This window comes from Platalea leucorodia (genome assembly GCF_965183815.1).
Source record: "Platalea leucorodia genome assembly, chromosome: 10".
In the NCBI taxonomy this organism is placed as follows: Eukaryota; Metazoa; Chordata; class Aves; order Pelecaniformes; family Threskiornithidae; genus Platalea; species Platalea leucorodia.
In genome coordinates this window covers 6,498,448-6,520,142 of record NC_138832.1, presented here as the reverse complement: position 1 = coordinate 6,520,142, position 21,695 = coordinate 6,498,448, and the positions used below count along the sequence as shown (strand labels likewise).

The 21,695-nt window shown below is 34.6% G+C and overlaps 1 protein-coding gene across 4 annotated transcripts in view; it reads right to left on the bottom strand.

Moving 5' to 3' along the window:
- The window catches only part of DIAPH2 (diaphanous related formin 2), a 251,721-nt gene that overhangs the window by 205,259 nt on the left and 24,767 nt on the right, over positions 1–21,695 (bottom strand). For 3 of the 4 annotated variants that reach the window (XM_082323488.1, XM_082323490.1, XM_082323491.1), the window contains 10 exons: positions 20,455–20,559; positions 16,052–16,072; positions 9,947–10,086; positions 9,516–9,590; positions 9,356–9,425; positions 7,858–7,994; positions 6,555–6,663; positions 3,048–3,158; positions 1,194–1,312; positions 120–236 (listed from right to left, as the gene is read on the bottom strand). In XM_082323488.1, coding sequence (XP_082179614.1) covers positions 120–236; positions 1,194–1,312; positions 3,048–3,158; positions 6,555–6,663; positions 7,858–7,994; positions 9,356–9,425; positions 9,516–9,590; positions 9,947–10,086; positions 16,052–16,072; positions 20,455–20,559 — 1,004 coding nt within the window. The remainder of the gene's footprint in view (positions 1–119; positions 237–1,193; positions 1,313–3,047; positions 3,159–6,554; positions 6,664–7,857; positions 7,995–9,355; positions 9,426–9,515; positions 9,591–9,946; positions 10,087–16,051; positions 16,073–20,454; positions 20,560–21,695) is intronic. The other variant, XM_082323489.1, reaches the window with a different exon arrangement.

Genomic DNA, 21,695 nt, shown 5'->3' with positions numbered 1-21,695 from the left:
CACATCAGTTACAGAGCAACTATTCATGTGTGATTATGAGCTACTCCGTTTGCCAGCATCTTGATTTCTGTTCTTCCCCCTACCCCCTCCAAAAATCAAACCTGACAGCTGACACTTACCGGACATAGTAATCACTCCTGATGAGAAGGAAATGTTGGAGAATTGACAAGAAGTAATTTTCAGAAGAAGTATCTTTTAACATATTATACAGCAGATGAAATACTTCATTCACATCAGTGCAAACATTGTTAAGGAAATACAAGGACTTAAAAAACAAAAATTAAAAATAACAACCAAATGAAGACAAAAACCCCACACTACACAACAAAACACCCACCCACCCCAAACCCAGTTTCCTAGATGTTGTTCATATTGTTCAAGTAAAACCCTTCAACGCTCTGAACTACTGTCCTTATTAGTAAATATCCTTTTTCCACTAAGATTATCCACAGAAACTGTCCCGTTTAACAATTAAGACATTTCATTACTACTCAGAAAAATCATACTACATATTATTATCATAGAATCCTATAAACATATTTCAAACAAAGCTTTCATTTTCATTCTGAAGTGAGCCAGGCTATTCCCAAATACACACTAGTCAATCATTTTAATTTCTTAAAGAAGAAAGTTACCTGTAATTACCTGTTCTGTAATGCAACAACATTACTTGTTAGTGATTTTATATTCCTCTCATTTATTGAATCTACCTTCCCCTGCTTCATAAGTATCAGCTACTACTCTTAAAAACTGCAAGCAACCATTCTGAACTTAGGTAACTTTAAATTTACTGCTTCTTCACAACTAGAGAAGGCATGCATCTTAAGTGTTTCAGAACCTACTAGAAATTTTGTTCCAACCTAGTTATCAAAACTCATTTTTCTTCAAACTTATAATCTTCCATGGGTGTAATTTTATATCTTCATGTATTACAAACCAGAGTTTAGCTTAGTAAATGTTATTTATGAAAAATTAATTCCATTCCCTATGGCTTACATTTGACATGCAAATTTAAGCACTAATTTTCTAAATAAGTTTGTAACTAAAAATGAGTGGAAAGAAATTTGCTTGAGAAAGTCCCTGGTAAGATACACAACTGTGACAAATAAACTGCACGTAGAACATTCTAACTTACATTTAATAAAGTTATTAAATGAGGCAACAAGTTATAACACCATTTCTATAAAGGATATTCCATTTCAGCTCTGATATCATTGAGACGATGTGACAGTTCGATTAAGTCTTCTTCTTTGTTCTCATCAAACACTTTCAGCTGAATATCAAGCTCTTCATTATCCTTATCTTTCAAGCCCTATTTTTCAAGGCATAGTATATCTTAATTTTTCCTTCTTTAAAGCAAGAATTCCCCCCCTTCAAAGATTATATCATGACAAAATATAAGACATTAACCTTTCAAACAGGAGTAAGCTGTAACACAGTGCCTGAGGTTTTTTATTATGATGCACAGCTGAGAAAAATTAAGGCAAAATATCAGCGAACATAGCAGGCATAAACTAAATGGCAACTGTGTATGTTCCCCCAAAAAGTAGAGGCTTATAGCAATTCTAATGTTTGAAAACCAGAGAAGGCTACTGTGAATCTGGACAGATTAAGGGAAAGAAATACGGATCCTCCCTCTTCCTGATTGCTTTTTGTTCAAGAAACTATCATTTATAAATTTCTTGAAAATTTACCCTTAAGCACAGATATGAGCATAAAGTCTTCTTAAGATGCTTTATCATTAAGAAAGTTGCTTTCTAATAAAAAAAAAAAAAAATCCTCTATGTTGGACATTCATTCCCTGCGCAATTAATGATCTGAGTTCAGTGTGTATGTTGTAATTAATATCTTATAAATAAACAAACAGCAAAATGGTATTGACTATTTTAGTTGATATTACAGCTTACATGAAATATTAATTAACCTTACTAGAGACAGAATTCAACACAATAGCTGTTCAGCATTTTTAGAAAAGATTGTTATCACTAAACATTAATTGCTTTTAAACTCATATATCTGTACGTCAGTACACTCTACGAAGTTTTACATCATAATTTATTACAATTCAGTTTCTTTGCCACCTAACCCACCCCCAATTCTTAAAGTTTTTAAGCATTTGTTGATTTACTAACTTTCAGTAAATTAGAAAAAAAAACTAAGAGTTCTTCAGGCTTTCAGATGTTCTACAGCAAATAAAGACAGCAGATCACATTAATGTATCTACATGATAGAAAACCTAAATGCATACCTTAAAAAAAAAAAAAAAAAAAGAACAACAACAACAACATACACACACCAGCAGCAGTTTCAAAGCTGAATGTGCTAAAAAGTGAAGGTTTTTATTCCTGACAAATGTTGATGATTCAACACTTCATATCTTAAAACTTATAGTGGTATAAATTCTGTTTCACAAAAATATAAGAAGGTACTCTTTAATTTCTCTCATCTTTTGCGAGAAACTGCTGAGTAGCTTAATTATACATATTCTTGATGTAAGCATCAGAATGATTTCTTGGTTAAGAGCTATAAATCTACCCCTAAGTCACAAATATTCATACACATCTACCCATAAAGGCATACTTCTGTGCAGCTGCATGAAAACATGCAGTCTCAAAGAGAACAAAGGCATCGATTTGATTTTTCCTTAAAAACTCCAAAAGCATTTTCAGAAGGCAGATTAAAGAAAAACACATTTCACAGAAAACAACAGGAACGGCATATACAAAGAAAGTTAATCCAAGATTGGTTCCACAGCCAGACTCACATTCACTGCATGTACTCTGAGCTCATTATGCTGAATTTAACTACCCTAATTTAATTTCTAATATATTGACTTGTTTCAACTACCATTCTGGTTTACACAGCTAATGAGAGCCTAAATTTGCAACTATGCAGAACGAAAGCAGATTTGGATTGATAGTCCTTTCCAGGTCTGACCTTCCCCATTCCCAATCTTTGACATCTGCTACTCTCAGTAAAACAATTTGGTTATCTTCAACATTCACAAACAGTTGACTGTGATCAATTCCTATATACACATGACTTACAGGCAGTATTTTCTTCAAGCCACAACGTAAAAACTCATTTCTCAAGTGTATCCTGAAATCAAGATCTTCTGGAGATGTAACAAGGGCATTGATGAGCTGCATACATGCTACCTGTTATCGGAAATATAGGCAAAAACTTTTAGTATGTACAGAATGAAAATAAATACAGTCTTTAACTATTTCAGTTTAATTATAAAACCCCATGCAAAAAGATGGATATTATTTATTATGTGGCACAGATACAACACTTGACTTTTTAAATTTAGGCAACATCAAACACTGCTGTTTTCATATTGTGAGTGCTTCTATGTAAAAATTGTGTCACATGAAGGATCGTACTTTGTCTCAGAAAGTTATTCCCACACTACAGTTCCACACTGCAACTCTTCCTTTCTCCTCAGTATTCGCCAATTTGAAAACAACCTGTTTTTACAGTAATTGAAAATTTAAAAAAAAAAACAAACAAACAAACAAAAAAAAAACCACAACAAACCACCCCAAGAACACACATACACAAAATAATTCACATCACCAGGTGTCTTTTCTATTTCTGCACAGCACTTTTGCAAAATGCCTGAAGTCTCAGGATACTGGCTAATGCTTTAATTGAACAGCTGTGAGCTTTAATTGATTTATTTTAAAACAGGTAGACAATAGCATAATGCCAAAAGTGCTGATCCACGTTAAAGACTAAAATGGGACTCCAGGGAAATACGAAGTTTGGTAAAAGACGTTAACTGCAAATAGAAGTAGCATTAGAGTAGTAAAAATAAATAAATAAAAATCAATAGCTGCAGAGAAAAAAAGTCAGATAAAAGCACCCTTCCTGGTTTAATTACATTCACTATTTAGTTTTAATGGAGCACCTTATGGAGTCTTAAATTTCTATTAAAACACTATTTCAAAGGCACTCCCTTTTATAGCTGCATCTTCAGATAACGTAGTACCATCATGCTCGCTTGAATGATTCTTGTTATTTTACTACTATGACATGACTTAACAAGCCAAAGTACATGTCCAATCTGAAATTAATAGAGAGAAGAGGTGCCATCTGCTATGATTGCTTTTGCCAGAAGAGAATCTGGCTTAATGGCTTGTGCTAATACATTACACGTAAAAAATGATTTTGTCAGAAACAAGTTAACGAGTCTTGCAATTGTACCTATACTGACGTATAAGTGAGGTTTTGGGGCAGGGAGGAGAAACGTCGTGTGCTTGTTTTTGTTTGTTTTAAATCAATAAGGCCATAAAGTAGGAGACAACTTCACAATGAATTCTTTTGTGATAGCATAACAGAATGTCATTTATAGAAACTTACTGAACATCATTAACTCATCAGCTCTGAAACAAGAACTGCTGATGGTAAACATGGCATTAAGACAACTATAGCTGACACATAGATGATTTAAAAATAGAAAAGGGAATACCTTCCATGCAGGTATACCTGCCCTGCCTGCATTCTACTTTCCCATATCTTTCAGCCATGGTACCTTAGCAATACAAAATTTGTGTAGATACTGTATTATGAGAAGGAAATAAGTCAAAGTCATCCTTTAGTAGGATATTCAGCCACTTGGTCTCTATGCAAACACTTGCAGTTACCAAAAAAAAAAGGCAATTAAAAAAGCTTGCATTCTAATAGCAACCAAAACTCTTGGGCTTTTCAGGTGCATACAGAGAATAAACGACTCTATCCACTGACACATAGGCAGCAATGAACATGGGACACGACTCAGTAAAGATCACTGGCACAGAAGATTATTTTATTATTTTATAAAAATAATTTTAAAATCTCACTAGATTATCCCTAGAGATGGACACCAATGAATGCACAGTTCTCGCTGACAAAAGTAGCAACAATATCCTGCTGCACGCTACTAATCTCATATGGTACCCTGCCAAAAATGGACACACCCCATCCACACGTCATAGTTATTATATATCTGAACATTTAAGAGGCTGCATATACTGCTGCCAAAAGTCCCATCAGTAGTAACACAGCTGCATGTATATCTTAAAGGTTTCTTAGAAATGGAAGAAATCTGCATGCCTATGCTAAGGAAACAGCATTACATTTTATAACAGAAGGACTCAAAAGGACAGGTTAGCATAAAAAGTAAATTACTACACGCTGCCCATGGGGCAATAGCAGTGTAGTTCCTGAAGTAATTCTTTTCAATACATGACTTTGTTTGAAATCTAAGCACTCCTTGCACAAAGACAGTTACATTAAGCCATACATCTATCTTCAGCTGACTATAAAGTCAGTATACTGAAGGTGAAAGCTATAAAAAGGTATTCTTGACACTGATCAGTTTTGACTGTGGCTTATTTCTGTTTAATGTAAGAGGATGGCTATGTTGAATGACACTGAGCTTTAAATATCTAATACTAGCAGTTTTACTTCCACTCAATTTACTTCTCATATTATTAAATGATTAATGAATTATCATTGGCCTTGTGTCATTAATTTTTCAAAAATGGTCAACCATTCAATTTACCAGAGATAGGCTAGGATTTAACTTAAATTGTCATTACCAGGGAGAATGACAACAAGTTACCAAAAATCCTTCATAGCCAAATAAAACTTTTGACTGCAGTTCCTAGAAAATTTCAGTACAAAAAAAACTCTTCAAAATACTTAACTATTTTAAAAAGATCTATGCTTATCTATTTCTTTATTCAGTAATATTACAGAAAGGTGAACAATACTGGAAGTGTGTTCCTGCCACAGGTACTTCAAACAGTAAGGTATGTGAAGTGTGTGCCCAGTTAAGGCATTCCAGTTGTGGTTCTAAATTAAACTCAAATTCTCACTTCAAGAGCACAACACAAACTTGTTCTGTCTTTTTACAAATATATTACTTTGATGGAATCAGTTCACAGCTATAAGCACCGGACTTTTTGTTTACTTTGGGGGGGGCAAGAGCTGGGGTAGTGGGGGGGAAGGGGTGCTTAAACAAGCAATGCAACTTGGAAGTACTTTTTCACGCTTCTTCCCTAAATCCAAAAGATATACAGGGAGCACTGCCTCCAGTTCCTTAAACTCCAGGCTCCTCTGGGCTCCAATAACAGTAACTACAACACTCCAGAGGACAGACTGAGAGCTGGATTTTTATTGGTCCATTAAACCCCACAAAATTCCCGGTCAAGAAGACTTAAGCAGCGACAAAGATAATAAAATGCTTTCACAGACTTATGATCTGAGCATTACATCTGGCATTTATGAAAAGGAATATCACTAATTACTCTCTTTTTATTAAGGTCATGACTTTTTAATCCTATTTTTGGGACAAGGAAGTGAGTTTCGTTGTTTCACACCATTAACAATTAGAAAATCTAGTATAGCAGGCCATTTCTATTTATTTTTCCTCTTACTGAACACTGGAGTAATAGCACTAAAAGATTTTGCTGGTTAATAATTTAAAGATCATAAAATAATATACAGTCTTCTAGTATTTTAGATTATTTCTGAAGTATTAGTAAGCATATAAAAAGTAAACCCACCTGCAGTTGTAAGAATTCATGGTTTTCCAGTCCTTCAACAATCTGAGAAAAACGTTCCCTATTGTGCCTTTCAGCAGCAGTTGTTATAGCACCTAAAAGCTTGTCCAGACTAGGAGAAAGATAAACTATCAAAAAGCGTACCACAGTCAACTTTCTCATTTTAAAGATACTTAGCCCACTATTTACACAACTTAAGACTTTAGTGCACTGACAGAGAAGCTGAATGCATTTATCTATACTTAGCTATATAAAGCTGAAAACAAGCCAAGAACCAAGTGTTAAAATATCTACAAGGATAATGTTGAATTAAAAAAAACAAGGTGAATAAATCTCTAAATTATTGTGACATTAAGCTAGGAAACAACCAATGGGAAAAAAAAAAATCACTACTTTTGCAAGACTGTGCACTAGGTACTAGCTGACACATTTAACATCTGGGAATTATAATAAATTGTCTTTTCAGAAATAAAAAAGTTTTTATCTATTTATTGCATATAAGACACAGAGTTTGCCATTTTTAACCTTCAGTAAACTAAGACACTCAATAATTCAAAGCAAACATGTGCCAACTGATTATCTTGGTTTTAAAAAGCTCATGGACATGTGCTACATAACTCCATAACTTAAACTATTCAAAACTTCAGCTATAAATGTAAACTTTTTGCCCCTTTCAAATTTGGTATGTTTAGGCAGAGTTGATATTTTAATAAAATCCATAAATATATTTATTTCTATATTATTAATATGATTTTCTAAACTAATGAAAAATCTTAACGTGGTGTCAAATCAGTAAATTTCAAATACAAGTAAGTTCATCTCCCCTCTTCAGGGAAGATGTCCCAATCTCAATCCTCCCCACAGTAATAGGCTCAGTAGTGCCCCATGCTAACACACATTGTTCTAAATTGTCTTTACATCTGACAGCTTTCCTTGTGGCAATTAAAAGTTCACAATTCCTGATCATACTCATCAGGGATATATGAAGCAACATATATTCTTTTTTCAGCAGCCATTTATGAACTCTTATGGCTCACTAAGTCTTCTCTATAGTAAGCAATCGTAGTCCTTTCAGACCTTCCGCTTAAACCACGGTTTGTAGATCTCTGCTCATTTGCTTTTGTCTGATTTAATATTGGATTAATGCATCAGAACAGGTGAAAGTCTGTTTTCATTTAAACTACATTAAGAAAGTAAAGACTTAACAGGTTACATTTGTTTCACTGACAAGTTCTCTCACCTGTGACCAAAGTGACAACTCATGAGCACTCTAAAAAAAATGTTTTCGTTTCAATATCGTACTTACATATTTTCCTCTCCAACAATGCAGAGGGCAGAAAGTATTTTCACCGTTTCGGTCATCATGTGTGGTTGCTTTGGATCAATTGCTCTTGATAACAGCAAGAGACTTCTTTCATCTCCCAGAATCCTTTGCAAACCGTACTTAAAGAAACAAAAAGCTTAAGTGAAAAGACTGTAATTGCCTTGAATACTCATCATAACCTTTGGGCTTCAGATCCTTAGGAATCCTCACACCTCCTCCCCCCCACATGAAGTTTGGCAACACTTTACTAAAACCTTCTGGCTGTTACCGCTTGGGGACACAAGTCAGTCTTCCCAATCTTACGTTTGAGGCTTTCTCCTAATAAAGAAAGAGAGTCAGCTCCTAAGGAAGATACCGTGTCTTGTAAAATCAGGCATCCACCAAAAGACAAACTAGTTTTTATTTTCTATCTATATCTGGAACACCTCAACAGTATGAAAAATTTGTTCATTTTTTTTTCCTGTAACTGTAACAGCTCCTGGCAAGTCAAAATTATATTTTCCACACAATAACTGATAGAGGTTGAAATTCTTTTTTGAAACAACTGTCTTTTATTTATTGTATATTCTATTTCACTTTCTGTACAGCTAAATCAAAAAAACTTACACACTGGCATTTATTTAAAAGTAGCATTATTTTTCTTTTTCATTTTCATTAACTACAGGATAGTTGGTAAATCACATATCTAATTGTTTGAAGTTACACTGTAAGTGTAGGAATAGCCAGGGGGAAGCACGTGACCATTTAAGTTTACTTTTCCCACTTCAGCAGACAGGCTATTCTGTAAGTGAGATTATACTAAACTGAGTAACGGTAGTTAAAAGTAACTTTAATGCACAGTTATATTTGTTACAGGTGGGGAGGAATAAATCATTATAACACCACTTCAGATTTTGCTATGAATAAAGCAAAATTACAAGTTTAACACATCAACTTCCAGAAGCAGTACTCGCGCTTTGTGAACACGAGTAACCCATGTTAGAAACAAGTTAGATACAACTTAAACTAGACCAAAGTTTTATCCTTTACCCACTACCTACCAACTTAAAAACTGTAGCTAAAACGATATTAAATCATACTCGATTCAAAAATCAGGTGAAAAGTACATTATATTAACAAAACCAATCACGTATTGAAAGTAGAATTTAGAAATAAATATTTTCCTTTCAATTTCACGAGCAATTAATTTCATAATTCACTTACCTTAAATCCATACTATCATCCTCTGTTTGCCAAATATTTTACTTCCAAAAATCAATAATATTTAACAAAACTAAGACAAAATGCATATTCAGAAGGCTTATGAATAAGACTCTCAACAAAAAGTTACACTAAGTTTATGATTTGCATTTCCAAAGAGTCAGCTGACACTCAATATACAAGCTTTCCTTCCTTTTCTGAGATTCAACATGCTACATAGATCTTGAAGTCAACCAAAAACAATCATGCTAGAAGTATCTGAATTTAAAATATTTCTTACTTTATTGTTCATAAATGCTTTGAGGCACTGGATAAGTTTATGTTGATTCTTCTTATCAATACTTTCTTGCCTTGAAAGGGAGGAGGAAAATAACATAAGTACAAACAATCTTCACAAGCTCCCCCACCCCTCCCTTCAAAAGGGAGTACCAAGTACTTACTGTTTCTTGTCCAGAAGCTTTTCCAATTCATCCAACAGAAGTCCAAGACCTTCATGTCCAAAATTGTTAACCCAGCTGGAAAAAGGAAGAAAAAATCCTTTTAATTATTTCTTAATCAAATTTAAAACTTGCAAAGTCACGTCCCCAATACTGCCTGCACATCTCTTCATAGACACTGCTTTAAGTCTCACTTCCCAGGAAGACCTGATCAACCATTAAGACAACTGCTTAGTTCCAACAACTGGAAATTGTTGAGAACCACTGTGAAGGTGAGAAGACACCACAGACAGTTGCAAACATACCCTTTTCCAGTGTGCTGTCTCATGCCAACAAGTATTAGAATAATTACTCTGGTTTTAAAAAAACCCCACAATTCTTTATTGCTAAGCAAAACCAGCATGATGAAAACTACAGCAGAAACTATTACTTACCTGACTGGATTGCTAGTTAGAGACACTCTCAAAGACTCTAGACAATTAAGAAGCTTTTCCTCTGAAATTCCAGATCGTAATTCATGAATATATTCTTGCGAGGACAGTGTGCATTCATGCTTGCTGTTTTTCAGTCCACCCTATCACAGAAGACAGAATGCTGCTTAATGTTATATCGATCACAGTAGCGTTCAGATGATAACATGTAAGGCCAGTATTTCTGCGTGAATTTTAAGATCACTGTTTTCCCTGTACAAATATTAAAGACACCTGACTTGACTTTGATTTGTCATAAGTGTTTAACAGTTTAGGTTTTGCATCACAAGTGTAAGTATTTTTCTGGAATCTTCTTCACTTCTTTGAGTAAAGTGCATGTACTACATCTTGGATATAAAAATTTAATTCCATCATTCAGTTGTATTAACACGTTTAACAGCTACCCACTCTCATTGAACATCTACTTCACACCACCATAGCAGAAACAACCATAAACAGAGACATAAAACCCCCCACACTTGTTATGAAGCCTGTCTGATCATTCCCACTGTACCTGTCTTCTGTTTCAAAAAAGCTGTGCATTATCACTATGGACATATCCTGACTCTCAAATTAATTCTCCCTTCTACAAAAGAAAGGAAGATGATAAGCCACTGAAAGCGACTTTGAAAAGGAGCTGGTATCCGCTAACTGTTAAATCAGTGTTTTTACAATCATGCAACTGCATGACTCAGTGCTTTCTTGCTATACCATAATTCCATGTTTGGCCACTAATAGAGATCTCTAGAGGATCTTGTTTGCTATAAAAGAATCACATGGAAGATTTGACAAAGAGCTCATCTCCCTGCTGAAGCATTACAGAAGAATAACTACCTACAAGGTATTTCAGTATTAAAATACCTGATAATCAGTTTTTACAGCTGTAATATTCAAAACCGTGAACAATATACAAAACATTTTACCAAAGGGTGCAACTAATCTTTTGTACAGCTCTGACAAGCTCCAGAAAAGTAGGCTTATCTCAGAAGAGTGGTTGTGATTAGTATGCAGTTCCTAAAGCTCCTTAGCTCTAAATGGCCTATGGAAGAGAACCTGTTAAAGACATGTAAAGGTAATGTGAAAAGTGCCTGACCTAGAACACGACTTATATGTATTTGGTTTTAATTGTATCAGGAAGTTCTCTGACTACTGTAATCATCTAATTGTCTCTCTTTCAAAAAGTTACATTCTTTATGAAGTTTCTGGTTTGCTCTATTCAAATTCTTACCGTTCATTTTCCAAAAATGGCGCTATGTATGGCTGATGACAAAATGACTTGCCAACATTTAAGTTAATGATTTTTGACCTACAGACATTCCAGTACTAATTCATATAACAGAACTATGTAAATGTTCACAATGTATTTTCAGATTGTTTGTCCTTACCTCAACAAAACAAAAACCTAACGCAGATTGTGAATGCATTAAGACAACAGTGTCCTCTGGACTATGTCAACTCTGAAGACGTTTCTTGCTGACATGCATAGCACCTTTAGCTGGACAATGCATGCCAGTTACACATTGAAGGACCAAGACAGCCATAAAGATGAGTAAATAGGATATAAAGGAACTCCAGTCTGTCACTATCAACCTCCTATACAAAGAGATGCTCTTCCACCGAAGGAAAAAGAAAGAAACAGGTGGAGGTTGTAAGAGTAGGAACTGACTTTTAATCAGAAAGGTATATTAGCACTATGTATTAAAAACCATAACAGTACAGAAAAAATCATTCTGAAAGACCATAAGGTAACAAACTAGAAAACAGGAACACCTTTAGAAGACATCTTTAGAAGTTTTTTTAAACAAGACCAGTTCATTACATTGGATGGAAACAGAAAAGGATTATATGGGTAACTAATGTACACCATCTACACAATACTGGATAGAGTTTTTGTCATTTTGGACAACAGCCGTTCCCAAAACCCTAAGAGTAAAAGAAGAAAACAGAAGCACTGCTGTGAGCCACAAAATCTATGAAGAGATAATGGAAACTTCAATCAAATACATGTTAAGCTAGACCCTGAAAAACACTCCAAAATGCAAGATGTATTTGTTTTTCCAAAAAAATTATTTCCTGTGGTTAGTCCTTCCGCTGTAGTCTGCTGCAAGCTTCAAAGGAGATACCTATTCAGATGAGGCATTTAAGGTCCTTGCTACGTTTTCTTTCATATTAAAACCAAGATGTGCTCTTGCTGCCCCCTCTTTCTATGTGTCCAGGACATTAGTGAGGCTCCTCTACTCTGTCTAGCCCCTTGTTTTCAGAAGGCCTCCAACTGCCTCTAAAACAGTTAAAATAGGTTAAGAGTTAAAGGAATTGGCAGCATGATCTCCTAAGCCTCCTTACCTTACGGGACAGGTGTACTTTTCCATTGTATGACTAAGCGTCTTTAACTGCATAGCAACAAGGAACCATCTCTTCTTGGTTTTTCCCTACCTCTTCAAAACAGATAATCACTAAAGGTGGCTCATAAAAATCCATTCTCAAAACCTTTCACCCAAATACTCCAATTCATGCTAGAGAATTCTCAGCTTAACAGGATTACTTTCTGTTGTTTTCTGCAATCAACTTTTCAGTCTCAATCCGCTCTTACTTCTAGCCATACTAACTGGAGTGCTACAACCAAGTGCTATTTCTCTTATTTCCCTATTCAAAGAGAGTTTGATTCAAATATTATTTTTAAGTAATGCTAAGCCTTTACATGGATCAGATTCTAATATATACACTTCTCATTTACTCGGAAGTACAAGGTCTCAGTGAAAGTTATGCTTTATGTGAGAGCATCTAATAAAGACGAAGGCAAAAACGAAGTCCAAAGAAACTCACAAGGTTAGGTCCCACACCAGAACTTTCAGAGATTAAATCAATGCATAAGATCAAAAAAAATCTTATGACCAGTCACCTTTACAGTATTACAATTAAGGCATAGAATTATTCATTCATGACAACTCAAATGAAAGCCTGGACCACACATTTAAAATCCTTCTCTGAGGAAGTGATGAAGTTTTAGTGAAAAACTAAGCTTAAGGGAACTCCCGGAAGTCTCACAAAAAAACAAGTATATAAAAGAAAACCTAGCTTGCTTTCCCATTAAGGAGGTAAATCTAATCAATTCAAATCTCTGTGTAGGACACATATCAGGGTTTAAGGGACAACAGTGACAGAGAGACAGGACAGACACCTTACAGTGCAGGATATAGTGAAAAATAAACTTAAGCATAGTTTAATCTCTACGCAAACTTTTTTTTAATATATTTAGAAAACCAGGCAACAATTAAATATTTTAGATATTTTTATTTCTGTTTATCTACTGTGACTCCAGGTGATTTCAAAGTTGCTAGCTAGACAAAGAAATTCCTCACCCAGGACCTTCATAAATATTAGAAGGGACTTAGCAAATGTCCAGCTTTATACACTACTTAGATGTGCCACCAGAGGCCTGTAAACAAGCTTGAGAACCAATATCTAACAAAATGGGAAAGTAAAAGTATTTTCCCATCCATGAGGAATAAGCAGATATTCTGTCTATTGGTGGTAAAGAACTGTGGAGCACACCTGAACCAAATGGATGGGCTGTAACAGTTAAAATACAAGATCAGAAAAAGCTGCACAAACTACTCCTCTTTGAGGCACCAGACAATTCAGATCTCATTAGGTCTTAAGCTAAAGCCAAGTTCAGCTGAAGAAGTACATTGCTTCCATGAGACAGTGTTTACTTCAGTGAGAATGCTGGCAGCATTGAATAGAAATCTGACAGTATCATAGGTGGCCGCTTCTATCCAATTCACTATACCTGTTCAATAATTTAGGGAAAAAAAAAAAAAAAAAAAAAGGTCTTTAGACAAGTAACTGGTACCAGCATAATTATTAAAGAAGTGGAAGTAATAACTTATCTTCTCCCCCCCCTCCAATGACTAACTGAAGAGTTTTTGCATACTCTCTATTAATACAATTCTGTTTCTATCACAAGCAAAGAAACCACTATATTTTAATTAGAGTATAACAACAAAGCCATATAAGACAAGTTGTTTGGGGGAGGTGGAGGTGGTTTGTTTTTAGGAAAACAATAGAAGCATTTTCAATGATTTTTTTTTTTTTTAAACCACATATACTCTAGTTGTTGCACATTTGACTTGGAGAAGCAGTATCCTTGCTCAAGCTATGAGGAAACACCCTATCAGCTCCTGAACTAGAAATTTGAAGTTTACACAGTTCATATTCAATTCACCCTGTAGATACTAGTCAAACACATTAATTCAATCCATTAAAAACAGAACTAACAAGCTAATCCTACTTTAGACATCTATATTAATGCCTTACAGATACACAGATGCGCAGCTGCCATTTCAATGCAATTATCATTGTCTATAAAAGCAAGGAAAGGTTACCTTGCAGGCAGCTAAAATGACAAGTGGGCACCAGTGCTTGAGATCCCAAGTAAAACTCAAATAAGTCAAAGCTCTAAACTCCCCATTAACAGGCAAACCTCTTCTCTGCAATTGTCACTACAACCCAACACAAAGTACTAGCATCAACAGTCCAAAATTCTTCTCCTTCCAAACCACAGTAAATCTGTAAATCTTCAGGAAAATGACTACGTATGCCAGCAGATGCAATCAACTCCCAAGGGATGAATCCTATAAAAACATGTACTGAGAAGATGGACACCAAGATGCATGCATTCTTTAAGCAATAATATGCAGAAGCCATACTCTAACAAGGATGTTTCTTATTTTACTATTTTGCAAGTTATCTGTGCAAAAACATGCTTTTAATGAATAACTATGCTTGCTCTCCATCAGACTGCAAATTAAAAGGCATGGAGAAGAAAACAGATATTATAGAGTTTCTCCACTACCCATTCTGGCATATACCAGTTTCCTTCATAAAATAATCTCTTTGCAAAGCAGCTGTTCAGGATAATTCATATCATAAGGAAATTACATGGCAGCAGGAATTATCTGAAACTGGTTTTAACTGGTTTAACTGGCGAGTTAATATTTTTTCCCCTCAAAAAAATCAAATACCTTTAAATACCTTAATTGTTCTTACGTATTTTCTCAATCAGCATACGAACCAGTACTGTGTACAAAACTAAAACGTACTGGTGAATAGAGACAGAAAAGTCTGTTTAAAGACCACTCTGAATAAAGCAAAGCCAACAGCCATTTCTTTATGCCTTTGCGCTGTATCCTTATATATTTAAGTACATCTGAGGTAACGATTAGACAGTTTTAAGTCATAGGTTGTTCTTTTTACTACAAAACAGCAGTACTGAATATGACCTAAGTAGAAAACCTTGCACTAGCTGAAAAGCCTGTTTTGGCTGCAATCAAAAATAAAGTCCATCCATAATTAAAACTACATCTTTGCTTTCAGCCATCATTTAAAATATATATGTAATTATTCCCCCAAAAATCCTTTTTTCCAGGAAATAAAAACTTGCTGAATTCAGTCCAACAAATTAAGTCCCAAATACTTGTTTAAAAGAAAAGAAAAAAAAAAAAATCACTAAATTCAACTATGGTTTAACATAAAATGTAGCTGAGCACTTAATAAAATTTATGCTGTGAGTGAGCTCATCTTATGCTTATTAATTGACCTTCTGAATCCTCTACGTTAATCTTATTCTCACACTGATATGCAGCAGCTGACATTTCCATGATAAACTATGAATGCTAACAATTAGGACATGCTAATGTCTAAACAGAATGAAGTAAGCCAAATACTATAAATTTAAATTTTCGAGTGATTGCCTTCAATAAAAAGCAAGACAAGTCTAAATTATATTTGTTGCTCACGATGAACAGATGAGTTCTCAGTGAGTCTGAAGTATTTGGAAATAGATTTCTGAAAACTTAAAAACAGATCCCTCAAACATGCAAGCAATGATCTTATACTGGCAAGATAAACATGACTGAGGTAGTTTGATAATTATTTTGATAAAGCAAGGCTCCAGTTATACCCACTGAACTTTTAAATCCAAGTTAAAAGTCCAAAATATTCCAGCCTAATCTCTAAAAATGGAAGTGTATTCACAAGAAAAAACAAAACTATCATGTTCATACTCACCGGAACTTTACTTCCGACTATCTGCATGCAGTGGTCAGCCAAGAGAGGTTATTGTGTAAAAAAGATAATAATAATACATAAATAAACACAGCAAAGTACTTAGTAGGATGTAGCATCACACAAATTTTTCAGCGTTTAATCATTAGTAGTAGTTACATTCTTTTATTACTTTTTCAAACTGTTCAAGAGTTACAGCTTCTCAACAGGAAAACAGTATTTCTACTGCAGGAGAAATAATTTGAAATTCTTATGTTCTGCTGCTGAATCATCAGTATTTTACACATTTACAAACAAATAACTAAATACCTAGCTTGACATCTACATCTTGAAAGGTTAAGAGATATGCCATTTTGTTAAAATTATCAGGTCAGATACTTTATGACACTGAGAAAACTACAGAAAAAAACAATGGCATACTGACTTCCTCGTACATATAACAACTGCATTTATTATGGAGCTTTTGATCTATTTAGATGATGTCATCACTGAATTTAATTAAGTTTTCATAATCAAAAACATAGCCTACAGTTATAAATCTAACTTGCATTTCAGAAAATCTCATGCAGCACTTTTCTTCAACTGCTCAGTATGGATGCTTTTAATTACATGGATAATTAAGCAGTGATTTACAGAATGACATCATCTCATTTTTACATGGAACAGCATCTCTGCATATTCATGAACAAGAAGTTGACTTTACATGGAAGAAACTGCAGAAAGGCAACACATCTCTGCCTTGTTCTATCACTTTGCACAAACGACCACGTTCCTCTGAACACCAGAACTACAGACTTCTGCCTAAATATTGTAGGCCTTTCCTTGTCAGCTATTTGCTGCAATCTGATAGCAGCCAGTTTATTGAATAACCACTTTTATCTTAATAAAAGCCTGAGACAGTATGATTTTGTTCCGAGATCTAAATTTGATTGTATCTGTTCAGCCTCTACCTGCTTCATTTTCTACTCTGATCTCTTCCATTACTCTCTTAGGAAGTCTTTCGGAAAACAGAAGTCCCTGCAAGTCTTTCACAATCACCTCTTCTCCTCTTCCTGATGAGGCTTCCTCTAGAAGCACAAGATGAACTGTCATCACCAGACAATCCCTTTTCCTAATTTACTACCTTCTTCTCTCACCAATATTCAACTCATTCAGTATGACAGGTCACGAAGTTCTGTTCTGAAACAGAATTCTGAGCCTTCTCCATTTCCCAAGTATAATTTCCATGGTCAACAATCTTTCTCTTCGAGAGAAGGAATCAGAAGCACAGGTAATCACTTCACATGAAAGCATCCAGCTTATTAGCTTCTATCCTTCCTCCATCCCCCAAGGAAAAGGAAAGCTTTTTTTCATCCATTAAAAACCAAGGTTCCTTTCTCACTCAGAACTCTGAAGACAGTACAGTGTTTCAGAAAAGCATGGTCAACATGCTGCAGGTGGCACATAAGGCAGAGAAAATGAAGCACCAAATTTAAAAATAACTTGGTTAAGACAACATCAGCAAATGAGAGTGATATTTTCAAATGAGTGGAGAAAGCTCAAAAGCCTAACTAAAACAAACATGAAGTGAACTGGAAGAAAAGTCACATCAACTGTTAAGTGTGCTTCGTGAGCTCTAAGCAGAAGAAAAGGCCGAAGTATTTTCAGTATAAAAAAGACAGACAGATGAACAATTATCTGTGACCAAAGAAAAAGGCAGAAAATTTTAAGAAAGCTCATTTTGACTGCGATCAGCATTTTCATGGAAGACAAGCCTGAAGATGGGCTGAAGAAAGGAAAGTTTGACAATTCATGATGCAGTAAAAATTGGTTAGGGCTTGAATTCAACTAAGTAGAATAGTAGTTTAACTAAACAGAAGACGAAAATAACAGTGAAAATGAGGTTTTGCTTTATTGTAAGGTCCCAATCAACATTTTACAACTGAGCGCTACTTTTTATATTTTTTTTTCAGTTAAGATGCTAGCTATTTAAAATCTAAATTAGAGTAACGCACTACAGAAAGGTCATTCATATTTCTGAACAACCTTAACTTATTCCATTCAAATGCTGCGATTCGATTACAAGAAGGACTTACTGAAGCACACAAACTTTGATACAAGCCCTTTTCCATTAGGAAAATCATTTTGCATATGTAAAAAATCCATACTGGCGCTGACTTAAGTTCCAAGCACACATTCATGTATGAGGACATTTGGGGTTTGTTTTTTTTTTTTTTAAATTGCTAGTACATTTTGGCAAACATATCCCCAGTTCTGTTAAGTTTCCCATGCTGCAGTGCATATGGTGGCAGTAATGCAAAATGTTAACGTTTTCAGCAGTTAGACATGCAATGGTAGCCATGCTTTTCTTACTCAGCTACAAAATGATGGTACTTGAGGCAGCTACATTTCGATGTTGATATATATAAGAGAGATCACCATCATCCAACTATGTTTTGGGAAAGAACTGCAAGTACTTCCATTGTGAAAGTTTCTACTGCTTCAATAAAATATTTTTGCTTACTAAGAAAAATTTAAGATTTAACATTGATCATCAAGTGAAGACAAAAACCTTACAACACATAAATAATAGCTCCCGAAGACAGTCTAGATAAAGTATATTAACAGGAAATTTCATAATATTCACTGCATAAGCTTGAATAATTCTCCAATGACTTGTATGTTTAGCTAGACCATGCTCTAAGCACTGGATCCCTTCCCTGACAGACTAAACGCCCGTGGATTTTGTTTAAGATGAGCTCATGCAGGAACATCACTCGTCTCAGAAATGTAAATCACCATTTTCACATTATAACGCAAGTTTTTCCTCACTTAAGTTGCAAAGCATTTGCATTTAATAATTGCATGTCATTGTAGTTTTAATTTTTTGAAATTTAACTCTGCAGAGCTGATTTTAAAGGTTAAAAGAAAAGCAAGTCAACTGTGCTGCTTGCAGTCCATGCTTATAGATTCATTAGGCAGACACCAACATAATCTTATTTGCCAGTTTATTTCACTGAGAAACAGATTATTATTTAATGCTATCTGCATTTAGCACCCAAGACTCAGCTCTGTAGAACTGCTAGCAGTGCTGCCATTATGTATTTGAACAATTATTCCACACATAGTCTTCAAATCCAGTAACCTTTTATTGCACACAATAAAACTTAGGTGTGAAAAAAAGACGAGATTGATCCTAATTTCCAAATAAAATCATACGCATTCCCTAATTTTATTGAAGAACTATGCTGATAGCAAATTTTGTCACTTGAAGCATACTACTGCCCCTGGGATACACAAAGCTACCCCCACCACCGGTTCTTCCCAATACTGCAATATACATTCAGCTCCTCAGAATTCCCCACTAGCTTCTTTAAAATTCTTTATACAACAAATAGGGGCAAAAATCAGGACAAAACCTATTTCTAGGAAATCACAACATATATATCTCTCTCTATCTGTTTCACCCAACATTCATGAATTTTTGTGGCATATTCTCCTTTTACATGATAAGAACCATATTTGTCATAGCCAATTTTTAACACATAAAAAGCATTACTGTTGTATTTTGTAAATAATTTATACTAATAGTCCCACTACTATTAGTTCCACTGCAGAAAATAAATTGCAACTCTTCACTATTTGAAATTGTATTTCTCCACCCCAACAAATGTTGGGGCATCCAGTGGTTCTCTTACACTTCTGGCACCCCGAAACAGACAGACTTCAAAAATTCTGCATGAAGGATCAATCAACTAAGGGTTAATCAAACAACTTAAGTACAGAGAATGATCAACACAAATCAAAGGTCTGAATACATTTTTTCTACTCAAAATATAATTTGAAACTCGTTTTAAGACCATCTTTTCACTAAAGTAATCATTTTATTTACCTTCAGAACATTTCTTAGCAGAATATTTAACGCAGTCTTCAAGCCAGCTACACTACTCAACATATTCAAATTAAGCTAAAATACTGACTTGACTTCGATTTTAAATACTTTCAATATTTTGATTCCCTGTTTCTAACACTGCAAATTGTACATCCAGTATGTATGTCATTAATGAAACCATAAAGTCATGCTATCCCTTCGAAAAACGTTTGGTACCAAAAATTCGTAAGATGAATTCCACAGAAATATGCTCAGGTTCCATCCATTACTCTACATCATTGGATTTGCAATTTTCTTATGGTTTACAAGAAAGCATCCAAGTTTTTACAATGCCCAACAACTGCCATACAAACTAACCCTTCAGACGCAGCTGCAAGCATTTAAAAGTATATTAGTAAGTACAGATATTTTTTTTCCCTACCACTCTTAGAAGATAAATCCAGACAAAAAACCTGAAATTTTCAAGCTTGAAAAGTATAACACTCACAAAGCTAAGCTTCTTACTTTCATCTGTCTTGGAGAGGTGACTACTTACAGATTTGGCAGTTGCAGAAATGTATTGGACAACCATCTCACGTTTTGTGGTCAAGTCTTTATCTCTTAAAGGAGCTTTACGGTCTTCATTTAGGTTCATGTCTTCCTGTAAAGAAACAGACCACACAACATCAAGATTCTATTTCATGCTTTTTATCAGTCTTTGTTATTTTTATACTCCTTTTCTCAAACAAACGGCTCACTTTTAAACAAACAGAAGTGACTTTTTCCAGGTTATCTGTGTTTCAGTTTGTTTAATTCTGAGCTACCTGGTTTTCTCATTTAATTCTGTCACTTCAAGTGGTTGCAGTTTTCATGACTTAGCCAAAATTATAATTGCATCAAGGGTAGTTACCATTAGTGAAATTTGGCTCAAGAAATAAAACTAGAGGACAAACCCAAAAATTCTACACCTCAAGCTGATCACGTAAGTGTTAACTCTTGTGAAGTTCCTGTGTTTTTTTATAAAATCTTATCACAATGGACACCATTGCTGCACTATCTAATCAGAAGGCTGTTATTACATAGATTATTAGCTTGTGGCAGCGGTAGATGTGAATGTGTTCCAACTGATGTATTTAAAACAAACCTAAAAATCCAAATATTCTGCTAGGTTAAATCTAGAGATACCTGTTTCAATTTAGCTGATTAAATACAACATGTAGTCATTACTAGTCATGACTTGTCTTGCCATTAAAAGTCAAAGTAACTTCAGATTAGCAACTAATACCAGTAAACATTAGTGTAACAGTTTACTAGCTAATAGCTTTTTCAAAGAATTATTAGTCTCTGGAAGACAGACTTATTGTCTGCTTCAATTAACATTACTTGGAAAAGTTAAAAATTAAGCCCTTAATCTAACAAGCAAATCAAGCAAGTATTAATTAACATTTATCCAGTCTTTCAAGAGAGATTCCAACAATACTCAAAATACTGCATTTGCTTATACTTCACGTATCAACACCAATGTGCATGGCAGAATTAATACACACCTACTTCAAAAGTTTGTTTCTGTATTACTAATAGAAAAGCTTGCTTGCGAGGGGAACCAGAAACCTTGACAAGTGCTCCCAAGACAGAAAATACTCAAGACTATACAAAAATTCAGCCTTCTATACCATAAGATTTTTATTAATAGAAATGACTATTTTCCAAAGGTATTTACTTAAGTTTACTAAAAACTGTCCTTCAACAGCAGTATCTAACTACCGCAACTAAGGTCTATAGAGGTTATCTTAATGA